The 26,757-nt window shown below is 48.8% G+C and overlaps 1 protein-coding gene across 2 annotated transcripts in view; it reads left to right on the top strand.

Moving 5' to 3' along the window:
- Positions 1-1,356: 1,356 nt before the first annotated feature.
- The window catches only part of SH2D4A (SH2 domain containing 4A), a 74,693-nt gene continuing 49,292 nt past the window's right edge, over positions 1,357-26,757 (top strand). Inside the window, exons 1-4 of one of the 2 annotated variants that reach the window (XM_070044622.1) lie at positions 1,357-1,459; positions 5,976-6,350; positions 21,298-21,457; positions 22,722-22,893. In XM_070044622.1, the coding sequence (XP_069900723.1) occupies positions 6,170-6,350; positions 21,298-21,457; positions 22,722-22,893 (513 nt within the window). In that variant the 5' untranslated portion in view covers positions 1,357-1,459; positions 5,976-6,169. Of the gene's footprint in view, positions 1,460-1,599; positions 1,769-5,975; positions 6,351-21,297; positions 21,458-22,721; positions 22,894-26,757 lie in introns of those variants that run through there. The other variant, XM_030834825.3, reaches the window with a different exon arrangement.

The raw sequence follows: 26,757 nt of genomic DNA, 5'->3' as shown, positions 1-26,757 counted from the left end.
GAAAACATTTTAGCTGTCTGTTTTTGAAATTAATGAAAAAATATATTTTCTGTATCAGATTATGCCAATGGAAAGAGGAAATAACGGGTGATGGGAGAGAAGGAACAGAAAGGGAAGGTGGTGGCGGAGAGGGGGACAAGGTGAAGAGGATGAAGGGGGAAGCAGAGAAAGGAGAGAAGAAGAGATATTTTACCAATACAGGAGCGAGGCCCATGGCAAGGAAGATGTAGAGAAGGCGGCAGAGAAAAGGAAAGACACACCGGGCTCCTAACTGAGAGAATGATGCAGTGTACAGTCTGTGCTCAGTCGGGCTGTTAACATCCATTCAACCAATGTGTACCGCGTGCCTGTTGTGTGCCTGGGTGTCAGGTAGGATTCAAACTTGCCTGGGATCAGTCCTGGCATCACGTTTATGATTTCAAAGAGGCATAAAACATACACACAGCTACTGTACAAGGCAGTGCTGCCCCGAGGACAGCAGCAGGGCCCGGCTGTCTGCTCCCTGTAGGTCCCAGTGTCACGATGGGCCGGGCACCCAGCAAGTATTCATTAAATGCTTCTCGGATGTGTCAAATGCTAACTTCGTAGTTCTTCAACTGCTCCACCATACAGTGTTAGGGTTCACTCTGAGTTGGCCACAGCAGCTAGCCGGGGGGCAAATGACACTCCGGCCAGAAACACCCTACAGGCCATTCATTTAATAAGCAGTGGGAACCAAACCCAACCAGAAATTCTTCCCTGATAGGATCCCTAGAAAAGTTCTTAAATAGCTCCTAGGCAGTCCTGACCTCTGCCCCCAGGTTCTACCTTTGAGTATCTTCCGAGGTCTGGAGAGGCTAGAAATGGGTTTCATTTCTGAAGGAGCAAGTCAGGTGGGCTGCGTAGACGAGGTCCACACTCGCCGTTTACAGCCTCTCTCCCGGACACCTGCGACCTGGGCGTCACCAAAGCAGGCTGTTTGCTTCACACATTCTGAACGTTCCTCTAGACGTAAAATGCCCTCCAACGTTTCCGCTCTGCTTCTGCTGAACTGTCCTCCCAGATTTCCTTCTCCGTCCGCAGCCAGCTCCTCCCCCCGTGCGACACCCCGACCTGGCCTGGCCGCAGTCCACGGCCTTCCTTTACCCTCTTTCCTTCTCGCCGCGTTTCTTTCATTTTCTCCCCTCTCTCCGCTGTCTTCATCTTTTCCAACCTTTCTCCTCCTTGGTCCTGGCTCCCTACGAAGCCACACCCGTACGGACAAGCGCCGGAGAGTTTGATAATTTACTTCAGGTCAACAAAAGGGAAAGAAAAAAAAAAAAGTGAGCTCCAGCGACGCCGTAGCAGAAGCTCAGCCCGTGCAGCTGAGAAGGTCCCGCCCGCCTTGCCTGGGCCCCACCTGCCAGGACGCCCGGCGCTCGGCCGGGACCCGCCGCGGCCCGCGGGACACGCGTGGAGGGATGAGCCCCGGCGGCCGCAGGTGCGGGCGGCCCGGGCGGGCCTGGACCACGGACGGGGCGGGCGGGGACGTGCTCGGCCCACGCCTTCCCCTCCCTCGGCGCCCGACGGCCCCGGGCGGCCCAGCCCCGCGTAGGCTGGAGGCGGCCGGGAAGGGCCGGGAGGAGCCAGCGAGCGCGGGGGTTCCCGCGGGTCCGGGTCCCGCCGGCCGGCCCCACGCTCCTCCGCCCGGCGGGCTCAGGTGCCGGCGGAGCGGTGTCCGGTGTCGGGTGTCCGGTGTCGCAGCAACGGCGGGAGAGCCGCGGCGCCGAGGGCCAGGCCGGTGGTCGTGGTGAGGGGCGCGCGGGGCCGCGGGGCGCACGGGCAGCTCCGGCTCCGGGCCGGGTCCCCGAGGGGCGCGCGCGGGACTGCCCGGGAGGGAGCGCGCGGGCGGCGGGGTGGGGTCGCGTGGGGGTCGCGGGCGGGGGAGGACGGCCTGCCGGGCGCGCGCGGGCCGGGCGGCGGGGACGCTTCCCTCCTTCGAGGGCGCCGTGGGCGCTGGGGAAAGGCGCGGGGCCCGGGGTGGGCGCGCCGCCCCCGGAAGACGGGCCCGGACGGTGGCCGCAGGCGGCCCGGCGGTGACCTTCCCCCGCCCTCGGGTTCGCCGGGCGCCCCCGGGGTGGCGTTAGGGGCAGCGGGGAGTCACTGTTCAGGTTCGCTCAGAGTCGTCTTTCCCCCGCCAGAGTCACAGGAAGGAGGCAGGCGAGCGCCCCTCTTTCTAAACTTAGTCCCTGCTCGCCTCCTAAAGGGCTTTGTTTGACTGCCTGTTTAATAGAACGACTTGGATACAGTTTTTTTTTTTTTTTTTTTTTTTTGAGTGAAGAAGTAAGTGGAAGGCGTATGCGGGCATAGATCTGGCATGAGTGGAGTTTCTGGGTAAATCCGTGTACAGTGATTTCAAATTTCTGAAGAGGGGTGTATATTTACAAAATTTACCAAATTGCTGTCACCCTTGGCAATTCATTTTATCCTCAAAGATAGCCCGTGTGCAGATAGATTAATAACATAAAGTTGAGTAAGATAACTGAAAGTCTGAAAACAGAGCTGGCTGTTTTAAAAGAATTAGAATTCAAACTATATTCTTACCATTAAAGTTATACCGTCCATATCACACTATTTTTATTATTGATTTGACTGTATCTCTGGCATTTGGGGTAAGGTCTCAGAGTCATTAAAAATACAATTAAAAAAAAAATAGGACAGTGGCTCTGGAAAGTGTGAGAGCTAGGCCACATCTCTAGGCATCCTGAAAGACAACTGTGACCCATTAGAAATTTATTTTTGGAAAAAGTAGCAGATGTGGACTTGTTGCTTGTCATTTCTGTCTTTTAAGAAAAGTGTTGTACAAGAAGAAAACCGAGTTAGCCGAGCTTTCCTTTTTACTGGATCTTGCATAAGTGGAAGCCTGCTGCCCTCAGTGTGTTAGACACGGAAAGTCATGCCCGTTTGAATCAGTAGCAGCACTGATTGTCTGGGATAAAGTGGGGAAACCCTGGTCAGCTAATTTCCTCATTTCTACTTCCTCTACCCCGGCTCCACTTGTCTCCGTAACTCCCCGCTAGATTATATGGCCTAGACCTCAGATTACAAAGGGTCACAGTTCAGGCTCATTTCACGGTGAGGAAACTCCCTACAGGGAAGTGAAGTGACAACCCAGAGACACACAGCCCGCAAGGCAGAGCTGGCCGTCCCGTAAGTGGCCTGAGCTGTATTTGAGGGAGGCGTTCGTTCACACCGCTGGGAGTCCACAGCCTCAGCGTGGCAGGCAGTGCATGTTATTCAGCAGCCTCGCCCCACATGAATGTTGTCAGCTGGGTCCCCAAGTTTTCTCTGAGGACAGAGGGAAGCCAGTGTCTTTCCCTTAAGGTCCATTAGTTATCTTTAATGCCAAAAAAACCCATGTTTGCTACAAAAGGCGAAACAGCACAAAATGGAAGCTGTGAGAGCTTGAACGTGTCATCCCCGAGGTGCAGAGCAGCCCTGCACCCCACTGCCCGCCCGTGCTGCTCCCAGGGACAGTGGGAGGGGGAGCCAGGAGACTGAGTGCCCGGTGAATGCCGTGGGCAGCATCGCCCACGCCTGGGCCGGCATGGCGGGCCTTTTCCGCTGTCCTTCCTGGGGTGGGGGCTTTTCAATACCTGGCCTCCCCTGAGCTCACCTGCAGTTGCAGGGGTGAGGCTTCTGCCCCTGAGAGGGACCCTGCTTCGTGTGCTTTTGGTTTGTTTCCGCTTTCGCGAGAACTTGCTGGTTTTCATTCTAAAACTTCACCAGTGGTACCGCATCCCGATGATGCTCTGATTCTGGGTTCACAGACTCTGCTGTATTGACTTGGAGCCAGACCGCCCGGCGTACGCCTTTCCATCTTCTATAAAATGGGAATAGTGAGGGACTGAACTCCAAGATTATGGCAAAGATTCATTAGTTACTGCATGTCAAGCGCTCAAGGTAGTGGCTGCGCGGCAGGTGTCAGCACTTGTGACCAGGAGCGCTCTGGGGGGGATTTGGCCCTTTCAGGGTTTTAGTTTTTAGGCTCAACCCACACTGTCCCTGTTGCTGGGAGTCACCCGATTCAAACTGGGAAACAGAGTGGAAGCCTCCAGCTTCACTGGGCTGCTTCCCTCCCCATGTTTAATTTCTGTGAAAGTCAACCCCTGCTCAAGGAACGTGCCAGCATAAGGACATTTACCGGAATGTCAAGGACTCTTTCCCTTTGGTTTCTTACCACTTGGTCTGGGAGCACCGGAGTCCAGTGAGCTGAGGACCTGCATTCTTCCTGCGGTTCTGACACCTACAGATAAGAGCTCAGCCTCAGGAAACCTCCCTTTAGTGTGGATTTAGTTGGCCCACCCCTGGAGAAGCTGTGAGACCCAAGAGTCAAGAAAGCATCACAGAACTTCAGTACTGTGGCCGTTACAGCCTTTGAAGATCACCTCAAAGCAAAATACAAAGCTAGCCAGGGAGCCGGGGGCGGGCATGGCTGACTGAGTTAAAGTCAGACAGTGCCTTTAATTAAAATTTTCTGTTAACGTTGTGTTCCATTTGAGTTTTGGTAGTTGAATGCGGCAGATTGTAGGATGCAGTTAACGGGAGTCGTGGTAGCCTCAGTAAAGGTCCCTGCTACACAATGACTCGTTAGTGAATCGAGCTATGTGTTGTGTATGCAAACCACTCTGGGTACCCTGGCTCTTGGGCTGTTGCTCATGCTTCTCTCGGAAGACTGGTGTAAATGGAGAAACATTCATGAGGAGTATGAAAAGGTGAAGCTGCAGGGGCCTCCCAGGGGTGAGAGGAGCATCACAGTCTGGCTGGAGAAGGACCAGGTGATGGAACTGGGAGAGCCATGGTGTGGCTAAGTGACTAGTCTGAGGTTTAAGAGCATTTGAACTTAGTTTGGAGAAAAAGATATTTGAGAGGGCGTGGCTAGGTGGTGGGATTATTGAGGCATTGTAAGCACAAAAGGATTCGTCAGTTTCTTAGAACATAGGTGATCCTGGAAAGTCGAAATAAGTAAGCTTTTTTTGTGTATCCTATTATACTGGAACCAAATAAACATCTTTTTTTTTTTCAGAATGGAAATCTATACATTATTTCCTTCTGATTACAAAAATATGAAGGTTTGGTATATTTTTTTAAATAGACCAAATAGAAACATGTGAAGTAGAATGAAACCGCAGTGGGGTAACCACCCCCATGAAACAACCTGTGTGCTTAGGTCCAAGGTTCCTTCCTCTGAGAAACTCTCTTACAGAGCCAGGACCCTTTGTGATGAGCCTGGTCACCTCCACTCCCCCAGTTTATCTGGTCTGTAAATTTAGATCCTATTAAATTAGGTTATCTGGAAGAGGTACACCTAAAACCTGGTGACCTTCCAAAATGTACATGAATGTTCTCTCCTGCACCTGCACAGTTTTCATGGTTCTAGTGTGTTGTCTGAACATTGTATTGTCCTTTTGTGAAGATGAAAGTACATAATTGTATTTATTTAGTGCTACTTTTAAGGAGAAATGGGAAAATGGCACTGTGGTCTAATGTTTATTTCTTCTTTTTCCTTCCTTGAGCATGGCTTAGGTTTGGTTTGGGTTTGGGTGGATAATTCTGAGAAATCTCAAAAACGGTATTTCCTTTTGAAATAACTTCTTTTAATTTTTCCCTGTGCCTTTGTCTCTTTACCTCTGTTCTTAGCCATGGACGTAGTGGGTTGTTGGGCTCTGAGGTAATAGTATGTTTGCTTAGTTGGGAGAAGGCCAAACCTCTGTTCATTTTTTTGTTTCCCTGAGATTGACCTGTTAGGGTTTGTTTTGTTTTTTGATAAAGTATCTTTGGAAATTACAGGATACAGGTTACACAAACTCTTAACAAAGCTTGATTCAGCTTTCTTGTGAAATGAAAAGCAATACTGTATTTCCTCCAAGCTTTATTCCTAAGCCTGTCCTGGCCCCATGTCTGCACATTTTAACACTTTTTAACACGGCCTGCATTTTGCCTGTTGCTCTTTGCAGGTTCATGAGTGGCGTTTTGGACAGGATGCTTGGTGCCGGGAACCCAGAGCCAGTTTGTTGAATTACTGTCCCAGCCCCTCGAGTCTCGGGGAAGGTCTGCGGGTGCCTCCCAGGGCCAGCCCAGGTGAAGGCAGCCCTGGAAGCCATTTTCAAGAACTTTTGCCACAGGTGTAAAAGACTCCACCCTTGCAAAGATGCTGAAACAGATACTGTCGGAGATGTACATAGATCCTGATCTGCTGGCAGAGCTCAGCGAAGAACAGAAACAGATCCTGTTCTTCAAGATGAGGGAGGAGCAGGTCCGCCGATGGAAAGAAAGAGAAGCAGCAATGGAAAAACAGGAGTCCTTGCCAGTGAAACCCAGACCAAAGAAAGGTAAGCGGAGCCCGCCTTGCCTGGGAGCCTGCACGTGGGATGCCTCCCCGCTCTTTCCCACGTTTCACACCAGTCAGAAGCAAGCCAGGTGTGAGGTCTAATTTGGCAGGTGGACCCTCAGTGTTACTGAGATTTTAATGGTGCAGTTTATTGACTTGAAGTCTCCATGCTCGTGCATGTACACACACACACACACACACACACACACACACACACACACATACATGCACGCACATGCCAATTACCCTGGAGTTGTGAGGCCAAAAGCAGATCTCTTACTCGAAATCAGGCTGATCTTAAGCTGCAGTAAAAAGTCATCCGTGGAGCTGGACCTGAGGGGAATTAAGGAAGAGTTCTATCCCCATATTGTCACAGACAACTAATATTCTGCTACCACCATACAAAGTCTTTGTGTCAAAATCTTTGTAGCAGTGCTGTTTGCATTTCCTAGATTCTAAGAGATATTTCTTTGAGTTTTCTTTTTTAGGGAGATTCACTCTTAAAATGCAAATACTACTAACAGGAAGAAAGTCATAATACTAATTTTTTAGTGTGAGATTATTTTTCAGATGTACTACGTCTTCCTGACTCAAGGAATCCCTGGTAACTTGAGAAGGCCTTTTGGGACCATGGGTGAGGAGGAATTCCTTGTACATCAGGATATACACACACAGATGTGGAAAAGCACACATTAACACCCCCCCACACACACACACACGCACATTCTGTTATGGATGAATACCTATTTTGTTTAAAAAAAGCACAGTTTTCGGCTTTAAATTGTCAAAGTGTGATGGGGAGCCTTTATTGAGTAATGGTCAATAGAAAGTTAATTGGTCTTAGTGATTTATTCCGTGTCACTTCTTGCTATCATTTTGAAATTGTTAAACTGGGCGTAGTTCAGAAAACAAACCTGATGTCTTTACAGGAGATGGAGCCACATTTGTGCTCTGGGTGGGATCACCTCTGTAGGAGAGCATTACATTTTCTCTTAAAGGCAAAATGCTTGTAGGTTTTGCCTCTTTACTTTGTATTTACTTTTAAAGTTGCACTTGTTCATTTATCAGTGTTTATGAAATCCTATATTTGGGATGCTTTTTCTGTAATAAAATGTTATCATTTGGAAAAAAACAACACAGTTTTCAAGGTCACTTACAGAGAGGTATTCAAGATCAATCTCTCTTCATTTTTCATTAAGCCAGGAAAAATTAAATTTGATAAAACCATTCAGGGTTTCAAAGATTGAGAACATGAATCTAACTTGCATACACAGACTCAAAAAGGAGGTCAGTTTAGTGACCTTTACCTTGTACTGCCTTTCATTAAAACCTTTTTCCAATTAAGCCTTTATTTTTCTTTTAAATATTTATTTATTTGGCTGCGCCAGGTCTTCGTTGCTGCGTGCTGGATTTTCGTTGTGACATGCGGGATCTTTAGTTGCAGCATGCGGCATCTTTTAGAATTAAGCCTTTATAGTGATACGGAAACAAGTATGAGCATCTCATTTATTATTACTATCATCAATGGCAGCTATTTATTAAACACCTGTTTTGTCAGACACCACACAAAGCACTTTTACATACGTTATATGTCATCTTCACAATATTTCTGCAAAATAGGTATCAGTTGTCCTGTTTTACAGATGGAAAAACTTAGAATCAGAGTTCAGTAATAAATGCAAGGTCACACCACCAGTTAGTGCCCAGATCTTCTGGGTTTCACAGTACCCTACACTCTCCAAATAGATACTTGTTTTTCCTTCTAGAGGTAACGCGTCCAAACTGAAGCATGAGCTTTTATCTTTCTGAACTGGCTCCTTCATTTCCTTGCACCCTTCAGTCAGAGTTTACCAGGTGTAACCAGGCCACTGGGCACCATGCTGGTTGTGAACATAACACACAGATGTGGTGCGTGACTCTGAAGCCTGGTGACAGCAGAAGGGCTCTTGCCCCTGGAATCGTTGGCCCAGGCTCTTTGAAACACTTTGGGCTTCTCATGTTTGCTGAATTGTTCTCCTCGTGCTGACTTAAGACAATAATTTCCGTTTCTTTGCTTAAGTTCTTCCTTTGCAGGGTTTGAATCTACCTCTTCAAAAACCTATGTTACTTTATAAGTTAAGTGATCATAAAAAATGTATGTTGATTTACACAGTGGAATAGGTGTATATCAACATACTTTTTTAATGATCACTTAACTAATCTAAAAAATACAACAAACTAGTGAATATAACAAAAGAAGCAGATTCACAGACGTAGAGCACAAGCTAGTGGTTACCGGTTGCGGGGAGAGGCAACGTAGGGGAGGGGGAGTGGGAGGTACAAACTACTGGGGGTAAGACAGGCTACAAGGGTGTAGTGTGCAACACGGGGAATAGAGCCAATATTTTGTAATAACTGTAGATGGAGTGTAACCTTTAAAATTGTTTAAAAATTTTAAAAAGTAAATTAAAATCAGAAAAGAATCAAAAGAAAAAGGTGAAATTAATTTTAATATATTTATTTTACCCAAGATGCCCAAAATATGATCATATCAATATATAATGCATATAAAAGTATTAATGTGGTATTTTGCATTAATTTTCCTCCTACCAAGTCTCTGGTCATTTACCTGTCTAGCACACCTAAGCCCAGAGCAGCCTCATTTCGTGTGCTCAGTAGTGACCTGTGGCCAGCGGCTACCAGACTGGACCCTGCAGCTTCTGCCCTCTCGTTACGCCCCAGCAGGCAGACGAGGTCCAGAATTCTGTCCCTCTCTAACAATCATATTTTCACGCTACATTTCGAAATGATTTTCTGATCTATTACTGAGTTAAATCCATACTTCTGATTGTTTTTTAGCCTCTCCTACTTTGGCCTGAGGATTACTGTAAGGTGGACAGGTTCCTGGGATACACAATATGCTAGTTATCACTAAAAGTCTAGTGATGCTTTTTGAAAACTCACCACAGTAGGCTATACAGAGAAAAAAATGACCGGATGACAGCGAAAGAACTGCTAAGTGGTGAGCTAGAATGGTAAAGGAATGGGGTGGACATAGATATATTTATGAGCCAAGAAAAGGACAAGCTCAAAGCCACAGCCCAGCTATGAACCACTAAGGAAAAGTAGCACTTAAGTCATCCAGACCGTCGAGGAGGAACACATGCTGAGGGCTCGACAAGCAGCAGCTGGGGCCTCGTTCAGCCTGGGGAGCCTCAGCCATGACAACAGGGCCTTGACTCTCTGTGGCTTGATCACCGAAGACAGAGCAAGATGAGACACAGAGGAGGCCTGTCTTTATAGGGGAAGTGGAGAAAGACTCTCAGAACTTTTCCTTTTCTGTAGTCAAAGAGGAACCACTGTGGTGCAAAACGTATTGTTCCAAGTGTTAAATTTAAGGGAGTAATGAACTTCTGTTGTGAAAAACTGATAGAACTAGTCTCCTGGCATTGTGGTCAGAAAAGATGCTTGATATGTTTTCAGTTTTCATAAATTTACCGAGACTTGTTTTGTGGCTTAGCACAAGATCTATCCTGCAAACCGTTCCATGAGCACTTGCAAAGAATGTGTATTCTGCTGCTTTTGGATGGAAAGCCCTCTGTATGTTCATTAAGCCTGTTTGGTCTAATGTGTCATTTAAGGCCCGTGTTTCCTTATTGATTTTCTGTCTGGCTGATCTGTCCATTGCTGTAAGTGGTGTGTTAAAGTCCTGTACTATTATTGCATTACTGTCAATTTCTCCTTTGTTAATATTTGCCTTATATTTTGAGATGCTCATACGTTGGGTGCATATACAACTGTAACAATGTTACAATTGTTATATTTTCTTCCTGGACTGATCCCTTGCTCAGTATGTAGTGTCCTTCTTTGTCTCTTATAACAGTCTTTATTTTATTTTATTTTATTTTTTAATTTTTTTTTTTACGGTACGCGGGCCTCTCACTGTTGTGGCCTCTCCTGTTGCAGAGCACAGGCTCTGGACGCGCAGGCTCAGCAGCCATGGTTCACGGGCCCAGCCACTCCGCAGCATGTGAAATCCTCCCTGACCGGGGCACGAACCCGCATCCCCTGCATCGGCAGGCCGACTCTCAACCACTGTGCCACCAGGGAAGCCCAACAGTCTTTATTTTAAAGTCTATTTTATCTGATATAAATATTGCTACTCTGGCTTTTGTTTTGTTTTGTTTTCCATTGGCATGGAATACCTTTTTCCATCCCCTCACTTTCAGTCTGTATGTGTCTCTAGATCTGAAGTGAGTCTCTTGTAGGCAGCATATATACGGGTCTTGATCTACATCCATTCAGCCAGCCTACGTCTTTTGGTTGAAGCATTTAGTCCATCATTTACAGTTAAGGTAATTATCAATATGTGTGTTCTTATTGCCATTTTGTTAATGTTTTGGATTCTTTCTTTTAGGTCTTCCCCCTCACCCTTTCTTCTTTTGTTCTCTTCTCATGATTTGATGACTGTCTTTGTGTTATGTTTGGATTGTTTTTTTCTTTTTCATGTGTATATCTATTATACATTTTCGGTTTGCTGTTACCAGGAGGCTTTTGTATAGCAGCCTATATATATATATATATATATATATATATATATATATATATATATATATATATACGTGATTGTTTTAAGTTGCTGATCTCTTAATTTCAAATGCATTTTAAAAACCCTGCTTGTGTACTTTCCTCCCCCACAATTACTATTTTTGATATCATATTTTACATCTAATTGTTTTGTGTACCCCTTAACTGGTTATTGTGGATATAGATGATTTTACTACTTTTGTCTTTTAACCTCCTTGCTAGCTTTGTGTGTGGATGATCTACCTTTACTGTATGTTTGCCTTTTTCATTTTGTAATTTTCTTGTTTCTAGTTGTGGCCTTTTTCACCTAGAGGAGTTCCTTTAACATTTGTTGTAAAACTGCTTTCATGGTGCTGAATTCTTTTAGCTCTTGCTTGTCTGTAAATCTTTTGATATCTCCATCGAATCTGAACGAGAGCTTTGCTGGGTAGAGTATTCTTGGTTGTAGGTTTTTCCCTTTCATCACTTTAAATATATTGTGCCACTCCCTTCTGACCTGCAGAAAAATCAGCTGATAGTCTTATGGGACTTCCCTTGTATGTTATTTGTTGCTTTTCCCTTGCTGCTTTTAATATTCTGTATCTTTAATTTTTGTCATTTTAATTACAGTGTGTCTTGGTATGTTCCTCTTTGGGTTCATCCTGTGTGGGACTCTCTGTGCTTCCTGGACTTGGGTGACTATTTCCTTTCCCAGGTTAGGGAAGTTTTCAGTTATTATGTCTTCAAATATTTTCTCAGACTCTTTCCCTCTCTCTTCTCCTTCTGGGCCCCTATAATGAGAATATTAGTGCATTTGATGTTGTCCTAGAGGTCTCTTAAACCTCTAGGTCTCTCATTTCTTTTCATTCTTTTTTCTTTTTTCCTGTTCAGCAGCAGTGATTTCTGCTACTCTGTCTTCCAACTCACTGATCCATTCTTCTGTATCATTTAGTCTACTATTGATTCCTTCTAGTGTATTTTTCATTTCAGTTATTGTATTCTTCTCTGTTTGGTTGTTCTTTATATTTTCTAACTCTTTTGTTAAAAAATTCGAACTTCTTGCTCTGTGCATCCAGTCTCCTCCAGAGATCTTTGATCGTCTGTACGAGCACTACCCTGAACTCTTTCTTGGGTAGATTGCCTACCTCCACTTCACTTAGTTCTTCTTCTGAGGTTTTATCTTGTTCCTTCATCTGGAACATGTTCCTATGCTGCCTCATTTTGTCTAAGTTGTTATTTGTATTTTTATGTATGTGGTAGGTTAGTTATGTTTCTTGGCCTTGGAAAAGTGGCCTTCTGTAGGAGATGTCCTATGTGTCCCAGCAGCGCACTCCCAACCTGGTCACTCAAGGTATAGGCTCTAGGGGTGCCCCCTAAGAGGACTGTGTCGGCCCTTCTGTCATAGGGGCTGAGTGTGCGGGCCATCTGGGGGGCTTGGTTGGTCCCCAGCCTGGTTGGTTCTCAGGCCCTGCCTTGTGTGGATGCTGCCGGCTGCTGTGTAGATGGATCTGGCCATGAGGTGACTGGTTGAGGAATCCTAGGGGACCCTGGGGCTAGTGCTGGCTCATTGGTGAGTGGAATCAGGGTACCAAAGACTCCAGGGATGTTGTGCACCCACTGACAGGTGAACGTAGGTCCTGGCGCTAGTGCTGGACTGCTGGCAGGCAGAGCCAGGTCCTGGAGTCTGGCTGCAGGGCCCAGGGATCCCAGAACTCATTTCAAATCATTGGTGGTTGGGGAGCCAGTTGCTGGCACAGTTGGGTCTGGGGTCTGGGGTGTCCTGAAGCTTGTGCTGGCCTGCTAGTGGGCAGGGCCAGGTCCCAGCTGGTCCCACAGTAGGGTCTGGTGAGCTGTGGGTGGGCTGGATCTGCAGGCTGTGGGATCATAGTTTTGTTGCTTCTGGTGTCTGCCTCCTGGCCAATGAGTCTGGTCTAGAGACTAGTGCCTGCTTCCTGGAGCGAAGGGTCAGTGCCTGCCCACTGGTGTGTGGAGTTAGGTCTTGGCCCTCTGGTGGGTAGGGCCAAGTCTAGAGGTGTGTCTAGAGTCAGCTGTGGGCTCAGGAAGTCTTTAGGCAGCCTGCTTATGGGTGGGGCTATGTCCCCATCCAGTTGGTTGTTTGGCCTGAGGCATCCTAGCAGTGCTGCCTACAGGCTGTTGGGTGGGACCAGATCTTGGCGCTCACGAGCCAAGATGGCAGCCACCAATAGCAATGTTCTCGCAATAGAATGTTCCCAGATATGTCCGCCACCAGTATTTATGGGCCCAGGGTGATCCGTAGCCACCCCCACCTCTCTGGGAGACTCTGCAAGACCAACACGTAGGTCTGGCCCAGGCTCTTATCAAATTACTGCTTTTTGCCCTGGGTCCTGGTGCATGTGAGATTTTGTGTGTGCCCTTTAAGAGTGAAGTCTCTCTTTCCCCCACTCCTGTGGGGCTCCCGAAATTAAGCCCTGCTGGCCTTTAAAAGTCAAATGCTCTGGGGGTCATCTTCCTCGTGTAGGAACTCTGGGCTGGGGAGGCTGACGGGGGCTCAGCATGTTCACTCCTGTGGGAGAACCTCTGCAGTACAATTATTCTCCAGCCTATGGGTCACCCACCTGGCGTACATGTCTCGTGACTCCTTCTTTATGTCTTTAGTTGTAGAATATCTTTTCTTGAAGGTTCTGGTCTTTTTCATCGATGGTTGTTCTGCAGATAGTTGTGATGTTGGTGTGCTTGTGAGAGGGGGTGAGCTCAGGGTCTTTCTACTCCATCATCTTGGGCAAACTCCTCTTTTGATTTTTTAGTTGGGCTACTAGAAAATGTATAATGACAGGCAGAGCGCCCACTGGACAGCACTGCTCTAGACAGTAAACATGGCACCAGCCAGCACTGATTGAGCTGAAGGCATGTCAGACCCTGAACTCTGTGATTAAATATATCATCTCATTAAATAGTCACAGCCAAGCCTGGAGCTGAGTTACCGTTCACCTTTTACAGGTGAGGAAAATGAGGCTGAGGGACCTTAATAACTTGCCCGGGGCAGCAGCTAGTAAGTGGCCCTGAGTCTGACTCTCCCGGAGCCAATGCTGTCAACAAACATTCCACCCATTCAGCTTACCTGGAGCTTTGTAACAGTTCCTGTTGTCTAGGTGCCCTGCTCGCGTCTGAACACGTGCTTGCATCGGCATCCTGCCGTGGAGCATTTATTCTGTAAGATTCTCTCTGGTAACACACACAAAGGAGGCTGCCTAGCAATGGACCTCTCTCCAGCTGGCAGAAGCCTCACGCAGGAGGCTGGGCTCTGGGCACCGTGTGTGGTGCCCGAGAGGCTCCACGTGTGCCCCTGAAACAGACTCGGGCTTGTGAAATTTCATTTGTGGATTCTCAGGCAAGTTCCTTTATGCAAAATCTTCCCTTTTTCATGAAATGATGATAAAGCCTTGCTTTGTGCCACCTGCCGTGTCTACTTCCTCCCCTCCCTTCCCTTCATTCCTGACCCAGCACGGTGACCTCTGCTGCTAGAGTCAGTTCTTACCTCAGTCGATTCCTCAGCTGCGTCTGACCCTGTGAGCTGCCTCTCAGAGTCTCTTGTTGGTGTCATGGTCACTTGCTGTCTCCATGACGGCTTCTTTTTTCGTCTCTGCCTGACCCTGAATACCCGTGTTCCCCAGGGGAGTCTCACTCTACACCGGTGGTTGGTAACCTTGAGGTGGGATTGAGGGGCCCATAGACTCCATGGAAAACTTATGAAAAGCTTGGACCAGGAAAATGCACACAGAGGACGTTTCGTGTAGAGTTTCCCAATGCTCACAGACTCCCTGAGGCTCAGTCACAGACTCAGAGACTAGGTTAAGGTTAGGGTCCCTGTATTCTCTCCCTGGGGCATCTCTTCTGCTCTTTATGACAGACTCTCACACCCGTATTTCAAAGCCAGACCTTTCACCTGAGCTTTGGTTTCCATGTCAGTTACCCAATGAGCATCTCCGCTCAGAAGACCCTTAGGCCCTACAAACTTGATGCAAAACCAAGTTAATCAGCATCACCACGGTTCTCCCCACCCCCAGGCCTGGTCCTGCCTCTCAATCTCCACCATGATCTGTGGCCCTGAGTCACCAAAGCCAGAAACCCGGGAGTCCCCTGGTTGCTCCTGACCTCACTGCATCCCACCTGCTCCATCCCAGGGAGGTTTTCCCCACCAACCTGCTTGTCTGTTAGTGTGTGCCAGCCAGAAGCCTTGTATTTATGTTGTTTCATTTAATCCTCGCAAGAATCCAGGGAGGTGAACGTTGCCCCCCTTATTCTTACAAATAAGGAAACAAACTTGGAGAAAGTAACTTGTGTGGGTCACCGGTGGAGTCAGGGTTTGAACTCAGGTCCAGATCTACTCCAGGTCTGTTCTGAGCCACTGGTCCCAGCCCTGTCTGTGCCCCTCACTCTGGGCTGCATAGTGTAACGGACTTGGCGTCTTATGCGTTGAGCACCGGATGCAGATGCTCACTGGCTGCCCTTCCCTTTCACCTCCACGAGCTGTGGACTCAGCGGGCCTCCCTCCTGGCTCACCTTCTCACTTGTCTGTGCCACCACCTGCTTCCCTGGACCATGGTGCCATGCACATTCTCCAACTTCTTTCCTGTCCTTTTGTCTCTATAGTAAGCATAAATATTTTTGAAGTTTTAAAGGATGGACCTGTGTTAGTAACTGCAGGATTCTTACCAGGTTAACTTCAGGAAGTGCCTGTAGGACTGGGCCTTGTCCTTCACTAAATGCACGTGAGGCTGGAGCTGTCCAGCTCTGCAGGGCCGTGAGGGCACATGCCAGTGACCCCACACCCAGCTTGCTCAGCAGGGCCCTGCACGTTCTCCATTTCCTGCCATTCCTGTTGGTGGGTTTCCTTTCTTGCTTTCAAAAGTATTTCCGTTTGGACAATGCGTCAGAGGTGGCTCGAAACACAGCTTTTACCGTCTCACAGCCGAGTTTTGAATTCTGGTTCCAGTTTCACCACCTCTGTGATCTTGGGCAAGTTACCCTCCCTAAGCCTCAATTTCCTTGTGGTCAAGCAGGGTTAGTAACAGCCTCAGTGGTGCTCTAAGTATTTCAAGGCAGGCCTGGCACGGGCATCAGTCAGAAGGGACATGACCATAGCACCCGAGTCCCGGAGGCCCCACCGGCCAGGTGTTCATTCACCCTTTGGTTTCTGGGTTGGAGGTGGGTGACCTAGAGGAGCGGCCAGAGTGGTGGGAGAGTCCTGGGATGTTGTGAGTTCAGGGAGCATATGGACACGGCAGCCTGGGGTTGGTAGGAGCCCTGCTTCCGTCAGCCCTGGTGTAGTTCATGCATGATGCGTTAGGGGCCCTGGTTCTGTTGCTCTTCTGGCTTCTGTTCTCCAAGTCCGTGGTCTTCTCTCAGTGGGGGTAGAGCATGCAATTCTCCCTCTCTCCATCCCTCTCCCTCTCGTGCGCACCTGCTACTGTGCTCGTCCCTCCAAGTGGATCAGTCGGAGTGGAGACCAGATGCTGACTCTGAGGCACAGTCATAGCCCCGGGGGTCGCGTTGACCTCAGTGGAGGAGGCGACCCCGCTGACACCTCCGGGCGCTGCCTCCTGCCCCCTGCGGGCCCGACACGCACTGCATGAGCGGCGTCACCCTCCCCCGTCAGAGCGGAATGGGCCTGGCCGTGGCCTTGCCAGGGACGTGCGTGACCCGTCACTGTTTTTGTGTGACATTCTACAGCACTGCCTCTTGAGTCCCTAAGAGCAAACTTGAGAGCACTGCAGCATAGAAACGTGAGTCGAAGACTGGGAAACAAACTCATAATTCAGTGGAGGCGCTGTAACAGGTCCCTCTCTCACTGTCCTCTGAGTTGAAGTCAGCAGGAGGCCCAGGACACCTGGAGAGCATTAAGTCAGGACGAGTTGCAGTGCCTGCCCTGTTAACACCCCTCATGCTTGTACCTTTACCTTAAGGAGGCACACTGGGAACTGAACGTGGTTCCGTGCAGCCAGGTTTCAACTCTAAGCAGCTGAGCTTTTCTCTCTCCTCAAAAGCACCCTCTTTCCCTGCTCTCTCCTGTCCCTGTGTCCCCATCCCCGGCCTGGTCCCTGGCGTCCATACTTCCCCTCCCAGCAACCCAGTGGAAGTGTCCACGTTCCCCTGAGCTCCTGGGCTGCTCTGTCCTGCCCGCGGGCACAGCGGGTTGTGGCAGGAGCTCAGTGATGCCTGCTGAGCCCCGCCGAACCCTCTTTGCTCCTCCCCTAGTAACTTGTGCCCAGTCCTTTGTGCCCCGTGCAGCCTGCCCCGTCTGTCTGAAGTGACCATCTCTGAGGTCAGAACCTCTCCTCTCCTGGAGGCAAGGCATCCTCCCCACTCTCCTTCCAGTTATTTAGGAGTCAGAATTCCCTCTCCCTCTTTTTCCTTTTGAATCAGGACTCTCCTTCCCCTGTCTTTTCTTCTGTGTCCTGACGAAGCACATGCTTTTCCGAGGGTCTCTCCTGGGTTTCATTCTCTGGGCCAGCGGTGTCCACGATGGCATCTGTAAAGTAATCCCCACATTCACACTGTGCATCCTGACCTTACTCTAAACTTCAATTCCATGTTTCAGGTATGTGCTCAACCTTGCCATCTGGGTTTCTAGTAAAATTGAAAATAGTTTATTCTTCGTTTCCCAAAACGTTCACTACCTAACGCCTCAAACACATGTATTTTCTTGACGTCACTGTTTATCATCCCACGTTCTCAAACCTTCGGCCTCATCTTTGAGTCCTTCCTTGCCTCGGCCGCCCAGACACCATCGCCCCATTGGAGGCCGTCTTCCCCTCGCGCAGGCCTGGCTGGCCTCACCCCCCTTCTCTCCACCCTTTGTCTCCTGCAACATCATTGTACATCCGCTGCACACCGCCTGGTCCAGGTCCTCCCTGCGTGCGGACGCGCTGCAGGGCTTCCTGGTCCTGGCACCACCTGCACAGTACTGTCCTGGACTCTTTTTATAATTGAAGTCGAGGTGGTTTACAATACTGCGTTAGTTTCAGGTGTACAGCATAGGGTTTGGTTTTGGGGTTTTTTGGCAGATTAGATGTGATTATAGATTATTATAAGATATTGAGTATAATTATACATTAGGTATAATTATACAGTACAATAATTATACAGTGCTGTAGGTCCTTGTTTATTTATTTTATGTACCTGTTATGTGGTTTGTATCTGTTAATCCCATATTCCTAATTTATCCCTCTCCCCTTTAGTAACCATAAGTTTGTTTTCTATGTCTATGAGTCTGTTTCTGATATGGATTCATTTGTATTATTTTTAGATTCCACATATAAGCGATATTATATAGTATTTGTCTTTCTTTGTGTGACTTACTTCATTTAGTATAATATTCTCTAGGTCCATCCATGTTGCTGCAAATGGCAACATTTCATTCTTTTTTATGGCTGAGTAATATTCCAGTGTGTGTGCGCGCGCGCGCGTGTGTGTGTGTGTGTGTGTGTGTGTGTGTGTGTGTGTGTATCACATCTTCTTAACCCATTCATCTGTTGATGGACACTTGGGTTGTTTCCACGTCTTGGCTATTTTAAATCATGCTGCTATGAACATTGGGGTGCATGTATCTTTCTGACTTAGAGTTTTCTCCAGATATATGCCCAGGAGTGGGATTGCTGGATCATATGGTAGCTTTATATTTAGTTTTTTAAGGAACCTCCATACTGTTCTCCATAGCAGATGCACCAATTTACATTCCCCCCAATAGTGTAAGAGGGTTCCCTTTTCTCCACACCCTCTTTAGCATTTATTATTTGTGGACTTTTTGATGATGGCCATTCTGACTGGTGTGAGTTGATAGCTCATTGTGGTTGATTTGCATTTCTCTAATAGTTAGCGAAGTTGAGAATCTTTTCATGTGCCTGTTGACCATCTGTATGTCTTCTTTAGAAAAACATCTGTTTAGGTTTTCTGCTCCTTTTTTGATTGGGTTGTTTATTTTTTTGATATTGAGTTCTATGAGCTGTCTGTATATTTTGAATATTAACCCCTTGTTGTTTGTATCATTTGCAAATATTTTCTCCCATTCCATAGGTGGTTTTTTCATTTTGTTGATGGTTTCCTTTACTGTGCAAAAGCTTATACGTTTGGTTAGGTCCCATTTGTTTATTGTTTGCTTTTATTTCTTTTGCCTTGTGAGACTGACCTAATAAAACATTGGTACAATTTATGTCAGAGGAGGTTTTGCCTATGTTCTCTTCTAGGAGTTTTATGGTGTCATGTCTTACAGGTGTGGACTCTTGCTTGGTCACTCAGACCAAGAACATGGAGCTAATGCTTTTTGAACACTTGTCATGTGACAGGCCTGTGAGTTCAGACTCATTACCTCTGTTTTATCAAAGAGGGAACTCTGGCTCAGAGAAATATTGTGATATATACATGGTCACGTAGAGTTGGTAGAAGCCTTGGGATTTTAGCACCGCTTTCTGGCTTTATGCAGCACAGGGCCTACATTTAAACCCTTCAGCCTGGTGTCTGGGACCTGTGCCAGGCGGCCACCTGCTCCCCCTGCACGAGCCTCAGCCCATGGCCAGGTTGCTTCTAAAACCTCTCGGCTCTGACGGAGACCCTTGTTCCCCGTGGCCCCACGTTGATTCCCTTCTCTGATCTCGGTCATGCTGTTCCTTGTGTCCAGCACCAAACCCACCCCTATTCTCTGTCCAGATGCCATATCCATCCTCCCAAACTGAACACAAAGAACTTCTTATTTCTTCCCTGTCCTTCTGAAGCATCCTCCGTCCTCTGAATCCTCAATGGACTTAAATCTCTCGTGGTTACGGTGTATGTCCCCGGCCCTCCACACATCCCGCAGCACTTCAACACCCCTCCCCAGTTACTGCGACTTCTCTAAGTAACTAGTTGGTCAGCACCTGCCTCCCCCAGCTAGAAGGAGGGACTGGTCTGTCTTGTTTGTAAGTGTTCACGCGTGTCTACCTCAGGGCCTGGCACATAGCAGATATGCAGTGAAGTTCATTAAGTCAGTGACCTACCACCCTACTCTTTCTCTCCCAGGCTCTGGGTGACCTGCAGGAGGATGTTTCACCCCACATCTCCACAGCACCCAGCTCTGCATCCTGCCAGCGTTAGGAACACAGTAGGATTTTGTGGAAGGAGCTACACAGAGGCCCTGCTAGCCCCCCTATCTTGGTACGAAGCAGAGGGCACCAGGCCGACACTCACTTTACGGGAATGATTCCCCCTCCCTGGGTTCAGGGAGCTGTGTGGGCCCCCTGGAGGACCCCAGTGTCTTCAGAGCAGAGACCCCTGTCAGGGCCGCTAAATCTGACACATCCTATCTAATTCCCTTTCTTCCTGCCCCAAAACCTCTGCCTCTTTACCTTCACTCTACTTCCTGTGGCATGGCCACGGCCCGGCCTGCATGCCAGCTGCTGCCCATGTCACACACTCAGCACCACTGGCTAGTGTGGGTCCTCAGGCCCAGGCATCTTGACCAGCCGTGGACCATGATAGCCCTGGTGAGTCCCCTCTGGGGCCTTCAGGTTTAGGACTGCCCACCCCCTCTCCTGGGAATGGTCCACCGTCCCAGGTTTCAGGGAACATGACCTGTGTGGCCGCATCTGAGGAGCAGGAACTAGAGAGAATGTAACACAACCCCTGCTGGGAGCAGGCGCAAGTTCGGTAATTCAAGTAGCTTCCCCGCGTCTCACACTGCGGGCGCGTCATCTCTCGTGGGCTGGCCCGAGTCTCTGAGCTGGCACGTCCGTCTGTCAACAGCACAGAGGGACGGTGGCACCAGCCTCTCCCGTGAGTCCGTCACGTGTCGTGTGTCAGACACCTGGGGACCTGCCTGCACAGCTGTCACCGCCTCCCCACAGCCATCCTCCTGAGTAGATGTTAGCATTCCCATTTTGCAGATAAGAAAATTGAGGCTTAGGGAGATCCCATTTTGCAGATAAGAAAATTGAGGCTTAGGGAGATTAAATAATTTGTCCAAGCCACACAGCTAAGTGGCAGGGCTAGGATTTAGACTAAAGCTGGTCTGACTCTCAAGTGCTGCCTTGTACTCAGCAATGAAACCTAGAAATGTAGTGGACACCCCAAGCCCTGGAGCAGCCGGGTTGCAGGGAGATTCTTAGGCTGTAGATGTTCTGGTGCCTGATGCTGCTTTGTTACCCTAAACATACTGCAGACAATGCCTGCTTTCTTCCCATCTTGCATCTTCACTTAGAAAAGGGGCACCACATTCATCATATTTTCAAACAAACGTACTGCAGCCCACTGCCGCCGCCCTGGGAATGCTGCTCATTCTGAGCAGGTTGGACGGGCTTTGCCTCATCTGATTTTCAGATACTTTAATGATGGAAAACATCCTAACCCATGGCTAAAGACACTTGTTCATCCAAATTCTGTTTTGCCTGCAGACAACGGCAAATCGGTTCATTGGAAACTGGGAGCCGACGAGGAAGTCTGGGTGTGGGTGATGGGTGAGCACCACCTCGATAAACCCTACGACACGCTCTGTGATGAGATCCGTGCCCAGAGGGCACGGCTGAAGTCGGGGCAGGAGGTGCGGGAGCTCAGGTATGAACCTGCAGGCCCGTGGGGGACTGGCCAGGCACCACACAACGGGGCTGCGAGGCCTCTCGCTCTCAGACCCTGTGGGGGGCCTGGTGGGACTTGAGGGCGCATGGTGACTCCCAGTTTCTGGAAATTTCCTTCAGACTTCTGGCGACTCCCTTCATTTTCACAGCGCCACCATGTCGGCCGTTTCGCTTTCCTGCTGGGGTGTGGAGGTGGTCCCCCGGTGACCCTGGGCTTCCCTAGCCTCGCGCTGGAACAGTGCAGCTGTGGGAGGGGTGAGGCGCGGGGACCCCTCGGGCTTCAGGCTCCGGGGGTCCCGGAGGAAGTGGGCCCGAGGGTGCTTGTCTGTGCTGGGTGCTGGGAGCTTGCAGTTCAGGAGGAGAAACAGGCAGACACACAGGCTGTGGTGTGCGCTGGGACTAAGGTCAGGCAGAGGGTTCCCCGAGCCCATCGTCCTGATCCACGGTGGTGAACCTTGAAAGGTAAGTAGTTTTCCAGCTACAGAAGGTCAGGCAGGACAATGCAGGCAGAGGGGTCATCAAGACCGCTCGATGGGGCATGTATGGCGCTTTGAGTGATGGTGAGTCCTTCCGCCTGTTTGGGGTGCACAGGGGTGAGGGGGGCCGTGCTCTGAAGTGCCTGGAAGGCCAGGTTTAGGAGTTTGGACCTTATTCTGTGACAGTGAGGAGGTGGTGAATGAGGAAGCGACATAATCAACTGCAGAGACAGGAAGGTAGCTTGGGTGGGAGCAGTGAGGCAGGGGATGGGTCCCCTGGGCTGGGTGCCAGGGTGGTCTCTGCGAAGTGTTGGCAGCCCCGTGCAAGCGGGGAACTAGGAACAGACACGTGGGCCTCTCTTCCGTGCCGCGGTCCTGTGACTTCACAGCCGTAAGTGGGCACACGGAGAGAAAGGGACTCTTTGCTGCTGATGACACAAAGGCCGTGTGCCCTGGCTGTTTAGCTTCCGAGCCAGGAGCCGGGCAGACCCGGGTTTCAGTCCTGGCTGCTGCGTGGCCTCGGATGAGTGATACCATTATTTTGAGCCTCTTACAGCAAAGCAAGGATAACAGCGCCTTCCTCGCAGGGTTGTTATGAGGATTAAGTTAATGTCTTTAAATACCTAGCAAAGGGCTCAGCCTACCATCAGCGCTCAGTAAATGGTACCCATTACTGGTTTCCATGTAATTTGAATGCAGACCTCTACTTTGGGAAAGCTGTCTTTGTTAAAGACTGTTTTTGATAATTCCACATTTGTTTCTCTTCAGAAAAACTCAGTCCAGAGAATTCACCAGCAGCTTGAAACCAAAGTCACACTCCTCCGATGTGCGGGCACCAGGTGACCGGGAGCCTCGGAGCGTGTGTGAGAAGGCGGCAGAAGAGGGGGGACACGGGCGTGGCCGTGGGCCAGCTTCACCCCTAGAAGAGCAGAAAACGCCTGTGAGTCTTTCCTGCCTGTAAATGTGCGGAATTTCATGACGGGGGAGATGGAGGTATTGGGGTCACTGAGCGTCAGGATCCTAAACTGGCTTTTCTGGGACAAATCCCTCCCAGCTTGAAGGCCCTGCTGTTACTCCTTGTTGGGAGATTTGGGGGTTTGGCTCACCTGCCTTTTCACAAACAGTATAAGGCACCCTTTTCCATGGGAGAAGGTGTGAGGAAAGAACTCTAGATATAAAACTGCATTTTAAGACATTTCCGGGGTTATTTTTCCGTGTTATGTGCCTTCTTTAATGGCTCGGCAGACTCTTGAAGGGCCAGATGGTGGACCATGGAGCTCCTGGGCCCTGCGGCCTCTGTCGCAGGTGTGCACAGGTTGTGGCCACTTTACTCACCAGGATGGTTGGGGCCGGGTCTGGTGCTCGGGCTGCAGTTTGCTGGGCCTGCCTGTAACACGGGCACCTCCGGGACCTAGATATGTCCTAATGGGTCCCCCCTTTTGTTGAGGACAAAGCATCAGTGTCTCTTGGCTTCGTAGGTTCTGCCTGGGATTGTGGAACAGCTGTTGCCTCAACACAACAGCATTCTATACTCAGAACTAGGATGATTCTCTTAGGTCAGGTGGTTTAAAAAGCTCAAACGTAATTTGCGGCTTGGATTATGGTTTGGAAGAATAATGAAACTATATGGTGAAGTATTTCTTCTGCCAGTGATTTAATTACCCTGAGAACTAACGGGATTTGCAGCTGTGTGGCTTCCATTAGGTCTCTGGCTCTATGACGCTGTGTGTGCTCTCTACCTCTTGGAGGCTGTTAAGTGGGAGGTGTATTGAGGAGAAGATCCCAAGATTGATTGATTTACTCATGCAATGAACAAGTACCCATTATGTGCTAGGCTTGAGATGACAATTCAGGAGTGAAAATAGAATCACTGCTGTCATGAATTTCGTAGTTGGGAAAGCAGGGAAAGATTTCACATAAAATCTCATTTCAAACGATGGCTGTGCTCCAGGACTGGGGTATGTTTCTGTGCCTCTCTCACCCCAGGGCGTGAGCACTACCGCGGCGTGCATAATGGCTTTGCCGGGGACTCAGAGCTGGAGGTGACCACAGAGGCTGCCTGGGGCTGGAGGTTCCAGCAAAGGGACAGTTGGGCAGGGCTGTGTGGCTGGAATGCAGAGGGAATGACAGAGTGAGGGGCTGGGCAAGGCCAGACAGGACAGGGTCTTGGGGGCAACTTACGTGTTCTGACCCTTTGTGCAGGAACAGCTGGAAATTGTCAGTGATTTTTGAGCAAGGGGCTGACCTAAGCAGATTCATATTTTGAAAGGAACTGACCGGGCATCCCAGTGGGCAGGGGAGTGAGGTTTCTAGCACAGCCCATGTTTCCAAGGTTGGATGCCTGCGGGTGTGGGTGTGTCATCAGCATAAACAGGAACGAACTGCTGGAGCAGTTGCTGGTTTTAAAGAAGATGAGTCTGGTTTAGAAACATCAGGGACTTCTCATGCTCCTCCAGGTGGAGATGTAAGTTGATTTTATACAAAAGAATAAAACACACACAATTTGACTTAGTGTTCACAGAGCTTTTCCTCATGGATTGAGTTCATTTTACAACACAATTCAAGTATGATTTCTTTTGTACAGATGAACAAACTAATGCCCAAAGAGAGATTGATTTGCCCCCCATATCTCAGAAAGTCCTCATTTTTGTATATCTACTTGAACTTCCACTCCCATCGTAACTTTGATGTACTTAAAACAGATTGTCTTCTCCAGATCTGCTCCTTGGACAAGAACTCTAGTGAGAAACCAAGGCAGGAGCTTTGGAAGTCACCCAGTGCATGTTTCCAAATGCAATCCAGGCTTGCGCTGTAAAGATTTCCGTGTTTCGGCCATAATTTAACCATAGTATCTAGAACGATATTGTCACGTCTTTAAAATTGCATTGCCTACACAAGGCCTAAAGTTTATTATAAAAGGAAAAATCATCAAGCCATTTTTATTGATGTTAGTGATCATAATGCTTATCTGAATAACCATGGGAGGATTTAAAGAGCCATCAGTTTTCCAGAATTATAAAAAGTATTCAAGGAAAATCAGCTATAGATTTACTAAAATAAAATGGTCTTGTTGGACTTGTAATGAATTTCCACATGACAGATCATCACCAGAAAATGTGCCCCATATGCTCAGAAAGTTCTCCAGACCTGAATCTGAAAGCACTCCTTACTAGTCTGATCTAAAATCTCTGAAGGGTTATGAAGAAGAGATAAAAGTTAAATTCAACCCAAATGTTGATGTGCCTTCAGCACCATGGAAGCTCTTGTGTAAGAGTCAGTCACTCATAGGAGGTGGTGCTTCTTAGTTAATGATTTAACTGGGGTATAAGAGTGGACTGGGTTTCTGCATTTGTATCAGCCAGTGTCTTTTCAGCTCTGCTCTGATTATCTTGTGAATGGAGGAGAACATGTAGTCAGGGACCCCTTTGGGCCTGTGTAGGACTTGGGGGCCAGTCCCACAGTTAATTCCTTCATTATCCTCCCTCTTTACCCACTAATATTTTGAATAAGATGAAATCAGCTTAAAAGAATGCCAAAGCCAGCTTCAAGAGGAGAAAACAGCACATCCTAAGAGCATAGCCAGGAGCCTGGGATATTCTTTGGTGAAAAGGCAGATTTGCTTTCATGTGGGTAACTGGGGTGATCACAGCGAGGGGGAGGAATTTGACACTTCACGTGCATGCATCCCTGGACAGTTGCCAAATGACTTAGATGCACTGTCTCACTCCATCCTCACAGCAGCTGTCGGAGACGTGAAACAGGGTCTGTTCTCCGAGGGGAGGAAGAGAGCAGTGGCTTGTGCAGAGCCTGTGTTAGAGGCAGAGCTGGGCCATCTCGTCTGCCCCGGGGAAGCTATCATGGCTGCATCGTCACCATCACACTGCTGGCAAGAGAGGTTTTGCTTTTGTGCCCCCAAAGCAGGAGTGCTTTAGACCCAGATGTTGTTGGCTTTCAAATTAAACAGTAGACTTTTTTCTGTAAGAAAACACGGAGAAAGAGAAAGAGGAGAGTGGAGAAACAGACGCAATGAGATCTAACTGCCTGGACACCTGCCAGAGCGGATCCACGGCAGTGTCCCCAGAGCTCGCAGTGTGGCCCTGCTGCTGCCTCGGCCAGATTCTCAGAGTTGCGTTTGCGCTGCGCGTGGCAGCACTGAGTCTGTGAGGCAGGGTTTCTCACGTGGGCGAGCGGACAAACCTCAGAACCTTTTAGAGCCTCTGTCTTCTCACCTGTAAAAACTGGGAATTAAAAATACCTGCCTTGTTTTATCTCATGGTTTATTTTGTAAAAATTACATGACATAATATATTTGGAAACTCTTGGAAAACTGCAAATCCCACTACAACTCCAAGGGGTTATTTTAACCAGAAACACGGGAAGCCTTGCCTGGTCTGCGTGACAGTGTCCTACACCCGGCCTGCCCTGCGTGCACCCTGCACGGTGAGGCCGACTGAGGTGAATCGGTCCTTCTGTGAGCTAAGGCTTGTCAGGGGCTCCATACGTGTAGTGATAGGTGTTACGGGGCCATAAGGGAGGCACCCGACTGGGTCTTGGTGTCTCAGGACTTGGGAGGAAGAAGGGACACCCCCTGGAAAGCACTGCACCCAGTGAGGCAGGACAGAGTCAAGTTCCTGGTGGGGAGGGCGGGGCTGGCCAGGGAGGGCGGAGCTGGCCGGGGGAAGCCTGGGGGCCAGCAGGGTGTCAGAGTGAAAGCATCTTGAGTGGGTCCAGGGAGGGAGCGGCCTGACCCAGGCCTGACCCTGACCCAGGAGGGGCTTGGCTGGGACGCGGGGAAGGCACTTTG

Source organism: Globicephala melas, chromosome 21 (genome assembly GCF_963455315.2).
Source record: "Globicephala melas chromosome 21, mGloMel1.2, whole genome shotgun sequence".
NCBI classification, from domain to species: domain Eukaryota; kingdom Metazoa; phylum Chordata; class Mammalia; order Artiodactyla; family Delphinidae; genus Globicephala; species Globicephala melas.
The sequence above is the reverse complement of the archived record's forward strand: the minus strand, read 5'-3'. Positions and strand labels throughout refer to the sequence as shown.